Source organism: Leguminivora glycinivorella, chromosome Z (genome assembly GCF_023078275.1).
Source record: "Leguminivora glycinivorella isolate SPB_JAAS2020 chromosome Z, LegGlyc_1.1, whole genome shotgun sequence".
NCBI lineage: Eukaryota > Metazoa > Arthropoda > Insecta > Lepidoptera > Tortricidae > Leguminivora > Leguminivora glycinivorella.
Window position 1 is genome coordinate 36,796,207 of NC_062998.1, and position 6,452 is coordinate 36,802,658.

At 37.4% G+C, this 6,452-nt stretch overlaps 1 protein-coding gene across 1 annotated transcript; it reads left to right on the forward strand.

Annotated features, from left to right (window-relative positions):
* Positions 1 to 2,209: 2,209 nt before the first annotated feature.
* LOC125241543 (lysophospholipase-like protein 1) lies at positions 2,210 to 5,756 on the forward strand. The gene is made up of 4 exons (XM_048150072.1): positions 2,210 to 2,426; positions 3,222 to 3,488; positions 3,815 to 3,958; positions 5,420 to 5,756. The coding sequence occupies exons 1-4, from the start codon at positions 2,345 to 2,347 to the stop codon at positions 5,614 to 5,616; spliced, it is 690 nt and encodes a 229-aa protein (XP_048006029.1). The 5' UTR covers positions 2,210 to 2,344; the 3' UTR covers positions 5,617 to 5,756.
* Positions 5,757 to 6,452: the final 696 nt, after the last annotated feature.

Consider the following 6,452-nt stretch of genomic DNA (forward strand, 5'->3'; position numbering starts at 1 on the left):
AGAAAGATTTAAAACTAATCCATTCGATGAAACTGAAGAGAATGAAATGGAAACAAATGATTATGATCATCAGCAGACTGATAAAGTACAAGATCCTTGCCCCAATCATACGTGGGAATTTAAATCAAAAACTGTGCGCATGAAACCACTTCTTAAATGTTGGGATGAGCCAAGCCCTGCAGATTTTATGCCAATGCAGTTGAAATCAAAACGACCATTGCATCTTCAATACCTTTCCCCGTTTTGTTCATCAGACGGTCGTTTTCAACCCTGGTACAGTTATATTTCTGTACATGGAAAACTAGTCACGCCTGGTCCAGGTTACTACAATGTTGAGAAAGCCAAATGTTATCCGGCAGTAAAATGTGGTCCCCTGTATCGAGACCAACGATTCCGCTCATCTTCCTTTGAAACTCCCGCTCCATGCGCATATAATGTAGGGGGAGGTATTGAAACTATTTTAGATACAAATAACCAAAGATTGAAACATAACATCGAAAATCAGTATAAATTTCATACTGCTGTCGTTCCTGAAAGGAAAGTATTAACTTTAGAACAAAAAGAAACTTTACTGATGAATAAATGCATAGCATTGTGTGAAGAATCAATTAATAAAGTGTCTTCATTGCCACTGCAGGAAAAAAAATGTGATATAGTAACCAAAAACGTAAAAGACAAGAAAAAAATGTTACGCTTCTTTTTATATAAACATCAAATGCCTATATGTAATTGAAAAAAAAAGTAGTATTCAGATAAGTCATCCATTACCTACTTACCAAAATACTTACATTTTGGTGATGTTCCGACTGTTCCGAGTGTTCCGATCCACTGTCTGTTTACTAGTAGCGATCTCAATAATTTTTGATCAACCCTCATACACTACTTAAAATGTACTATTTTTCCCCAAAAAGATTGTCTATAATGTTTTTACCTGAGTTTGAATTTCTTGATATTTTTTTGGAAATATAAAAAACTATAAGATATCATTCTTATCTGTAACTACGAGTACCTACCTGGAGTAACGCATATTATTTAGGGTACCTATGTAATGCACCCACGGGCGACAAAGTTGTTAGGCGACTTTTTGTCGCTCACATCTAGTCACCATCCGGTCTAGTATGAAAGTGTACACACAATCAAGAGTCGGTGATTTTTTGTCGCTCACATCCAGTCTATGGCCTAGTATGAAAGTGTGTGTCGCCGAGGAACTTTGTCGCCCGTGGGCGCACTCTTAGAGGGTGCGCACACGGGCGACTTTTCGAAGCGACTTTTTTGTCGGAACCATGGGCTAGTATGAAAGTGCGCTCACGAAGCGACACAACTTTTCATACAAATACATAAGTCGCCGAGCAACTTTGTCGCCCGTGGGCGCGCACCCTTAATCTGCTTCGTCTCAACTCCTAATGTAAGGGTGCGCGCCCACGGGGGCAACAGTTGCTCGGCGACTTTCGTATTTGTATGAAAAGTTGCGTCGTCTCGTGATCGCACTTTCATACTAGGCCATGGTCGCGATAAAAAAGTCGCCGGCAACAGTTGCCCGTGTGCGCGCTCTCTAAGGGTGTGCGCCCGCGGGCGACAAAGTTGCTCGGCGACTTTTTTGTCGCTCACATCTAGTCTGAGGGCTAGTATGAGAGTGCGCACACTTGCTGGTCTGTCCACTTTCATACTAAGTATTCCATAGACTAGATGTGAGCGACAAAAAAGTCGATTTGGACGATGTCTTTATCTCTTGATCTCCATCCCAAAGAGCATTGAATCACTACGTTTTATCCGTTGAATCCCCTGTACCGTTAGATAATTAATACCCCCATCCCTGGTCAGTTTTATTTCTACTATTCTGTTGTCGTTAGAGGGTGCGCCAGTGATTCAATGCTCTTTGGGTGCGCCCACGGGCGACTTTTCGAAGTGACTTTTTTGTCGCGACCATGGGCTAGTATGAAAGTGCGCACACGAAGCGACGCAACTTTTCATACAAATAATACGTAAGTCGCCGAGCAACTTTGTCGCCCGTGGGCGCGCACCCTAAGTCGAAAATTCTTAAAATCAAAACTTTTATAACAATTAAACAACTACTGGATCATCATTAAAAATACATAATATATTATGTATTTGAACACTTACGAGCATTATATTCTAATGAGTATTATATTCTTTGATACGCATACATACATTTTAGAACGTCCTCCGACTCCCCCGTGACGTCCGGCAAGACGTCAAAAGCAAAAAGTCAAAGAAATTTTTGAGGTTAGAAAATAATTATTCTCTATCAACAAACACAATAATAAGTAATTTCGAGTTTATTAGTGAACTTGAGTTGTACAATACAGTTTATTAAAATTAAAATATGTCTCGACTTGGTGCTTTACATTTGACTAAACCTACAGGCGCCAAGCACACAGCGACTGTAATATTTTTTCATGGATCGGGTAAGAATTTTATTTAAATTATGTATAAAGATTAAGATTGCTCCCTAAAATCATATGAGGCCTCTGGCCCTAGAATCTCTTATCTGACTAGTTTATATTGATGATCAGTGTTGTATTTACATGGTGTCTGCGAGTGCTTATATGTTTCAAACGGACGAATAACGAGACACATGAATAAATGCAAATTAATGTTTTCTAAATGTAAATGCTCGGTGGACACAAGCTGGCGGGCTGGAACGACTACTAAAATGTCTGTGAACCATAAGTGTGAACTCACCATCAGACATAGCATGGGACGGGCAGTCACACAGCCCCCTCGGCAGATCAGAATGGCTAAGGTTTGAAAGCTAACCTGACAGAATTAAATTTATTTGAGTCAGTGAAATAAAGAGTATGATGTACCCCTAAATGGCAATGTAGCAAGAATAGAAAAATATTAAGATGTAGATTGTAAATAATTCAGTAGGCCTACAAGCCCTGGTAGTCTACAGTTAAGAGTATGCAACTTTTAATCTTGAGGTTGCAGGTTCAAGTTTTTCCTATCTTATGTACAAAATGCTATTTGATATTTGCCAGTATGTATTAGTAAAGGAAAACTTTTTAAAGAAATAAGTCTAATCCCAATAATACCAATTTTACTCTCTGAGTTAGAAGGTCAGTTGGCAATCACTGTCATAAGAATGAGTCTAAAAGTTTAATTGTCAAAGCAGACTCTAGTCTCTCTTGAGCTGTGGACAATTGCCAAAATAACGCTATGAAGAAGATGATACATTATTAACAAGATTTAATTTTCAGGTGATTCAGGTGGAAATATTAAAGAGTGGGTAAATATACTGACAAGAAACTTTACATTTCCACACATCAAGGTGATGTTTCCAACTGCTCCACTGCAACCTTACACTCCCAACGGAGGTGCCATGAGCAATGTTTGGTTCGACCGTGCTGATATATCTATCAATGCTCCTGAAAAACTTGAATCAATATCTAGAATAGAGGTAGAGGTTAAGAATCTCATACTAAGTGAAAATAAATTAGGAATACCTAGCAACAGAATAATTATAGGTAATTTTTTTTATATTATTATATGATACAGTTACCTCACATTTATCGCCTGTCAAAAACGCAAACAGTCGACCTGTCACATCTCACTCATACAAGCATGGTGCCGTTCACATACACAAGCTTTGAATGAGTGCTAGGAATGCGCCTCTTCCATATATTTCATTGCCAGTGTCCGAGATGTGCTATTACTAAAAATTAAAAATGTTATTTGGATATTGTATAACTTTCTTCCCTCAAAAACTATATATTAATATGAAAATAATTATCTGAATTGAAATAGAATCAAGTTATGAATGTGATTCAATATTCAACATGTTGTTTTGTAGGTGGATTTTCAATGGGTGGCTCACTGTCATTCCACACTGCCTATAGGTGGGACAGAAATCTTGCTGGAGCCTTTGTGTTCAGCTCTTTTCTCAATAATGGCTCAATTGTGTACCAAGAGCTAAAAAATACATCCAGTGCCTCATGTAAGTAGATTTTTTTGTTATTTTTTAGTAGTTAGGTACAGTCACCTGCAATAATATGTGATTGTGTTTAGTAAAACCACAGTATAATAAAGAGTACTATTGTACAGTATGGCCACTCCCGCTCCCCGCTGAAATTGCCGCCCACCCCCTCTTGGTTACCTCACAGTTACCGCCTGTCAAAAACGCGACCAGTCGACCTGTCATATCTCACTCATACAAGCTTAGTACGCGTTCACCTACACGAGCTTAGACTGTGTGCTAGGAACGCGCCTCTTTCATACATTTGATCGCTAGTGTCCGAGGTGTGGTAAAACGTCCTACTGTGTCGGTTACCACTTGTATCTGTATATGAATAAACTGACAAAGAGGCTTTATAGCAATCGACAAAGTGGGACTTTTCCCGTGCACACTCACATATGTTACTGTTCGAAGACAGCAAAAATATGCGGTACGCTGTTATGACTCTATAAATAAAATCATGTTACTATATTTTTGCTGTCTATTGAATAACAATACATATTACTGCAGGTGACTGTATAAAAGTTTTTTTAGTGCCTCCTTTCTCTTCAACATGTTTTGCTTGAGTACATAATACATGTTTTGTTATTACTAGATTTAGTGGCCTAGACGAGTTGTAAGGTGTGTGATTCTAGAACCGCGGTCACGGGGTCAATCGAGGCTCGTAAAACGTTGTCAAATATTTAGGGTCCTAGTCGGAAAAACTTCTGAGAGTATAAATTATGTAATACATGTTTAGAAGGAATAATAAACATGTATCATATCGTTTAAATTATAGAGTAAATGCATGTGCAATGAGTTTTTTATAACATGTGTCAATTACATCTTAATAAGTCCTAATTTCCCCTGGGGGTAAAGTTGCATTTTTTTTTATCTATCGTGGAAGCTTATTTTAATTACGTAGTTACTTAAATATGAAGTATGCTTTGTGAAATCTGCTATTATTTACGTTGGATAAGTATATTTTATTATTAGTGAAATAAAATCGTAATTTTGTACACTCAAGGACTTAAATTGTTGAGCCTTGTAGGTATCACACTAATATTGTTATTTTAATAAGTATTATATGATGTATCTAATATGATAATGAGCTAGAAGTGGCTCAACAATTAAAGTCCATGACCATAGCTGTGCAGTCCCCAGTAGTAACATATACTCTTCGAATGCTGCAAAGATGTGACATGTTCTTATGGCTCTACACATTGTACCGTGTCAGATATTTCAGACATGTAACATATTACGACGGCATATGACGGCGATGCGACGCATACGAAATCAAACCTTATCGATATGGAAGTAGACGATGCGATGAGACGCGACGGCGACGGTCGCGCGACCGTCACCCACGCAAGACACGGCGTTATTGCTGGTGTCTGTACCTATTTGAAAGTCCCATGAGACATGAGATAAGATAAATGTATAATAAAGTTGTGATCATTTCAGTACCACCTCTGCTGCAATGCCACGGCGACAACGACGACGTGGTGCCGCTGGAGTGGGGCCGGGCCACGTTCAATGAACTGAAAACACTTGGGGTTCCAAGTCAGTTTCACGTTTTGGAGAGGCTGGGACATCAGCCCAATAAACGAGGGCTTCATCTCATAAAGGATTTTATTGAGAAACATCTGCCTGATGTGTGAATTGCATGATATTGATATAATATGTATCATGTGAATTATTTTTTGTGCAACTGTACATTCAATGCAACGTTGTTGATTTTGATATGGTTATACCGGTTATACTATACCAAATACTGATATTAGATATTAAAAATATTATAAATAAACAATGGTTATATCACTTTAAACCTAAAAGAAGCTACCTTTACCTAACTGTTTGTTTATGGCAAGTAATTTTTGCCAACGTCTCAGATTCCCAAATTGGCCAATGGTTCACGTCGTCCATTAAAGTGTGTACACCTTTTTGGCACTTTGTACCAACTTTGTATTTCTACTTTATTCTATCTATCTACCTAATACTTTCACACCATGCTACTGATAACTGTTTGATACCTATTATACTTATTTATTTAGGTAACAGCTAGCTAAGAACAACTTGATTGGAAATGAAATGATATAAATTAATATCAAAAAATATAATACGCACTATAACTATAACCTCAACTTTTTGGCAATGTTTAATACAAATAATACCTATTAGTAGAGCGGCCAGAGTAAAAAGTTGATGTGACTGGAGAGTATACTGCTGACAAGTGGTATTACGTTAAAAGTATAGTTTTATAGTTATTTTTCAAAAAATAATAATGCAAAAATATTTTTTTACTTTTATCACTCAAAAAGGCAATAAAAAGGCCTCTTAGATAAAAAATATGTTATATAAATCATTTAGCCATAGTAGTAAGCTATTAATATTGGTATCATTTGAAAGTACAATTAATGTCCTTTAAGAATGTCTACCATTTTCTTAAAATCAATAATGGGGATGCGATATGAGTGCTTCCTAAGGTGTGATACCC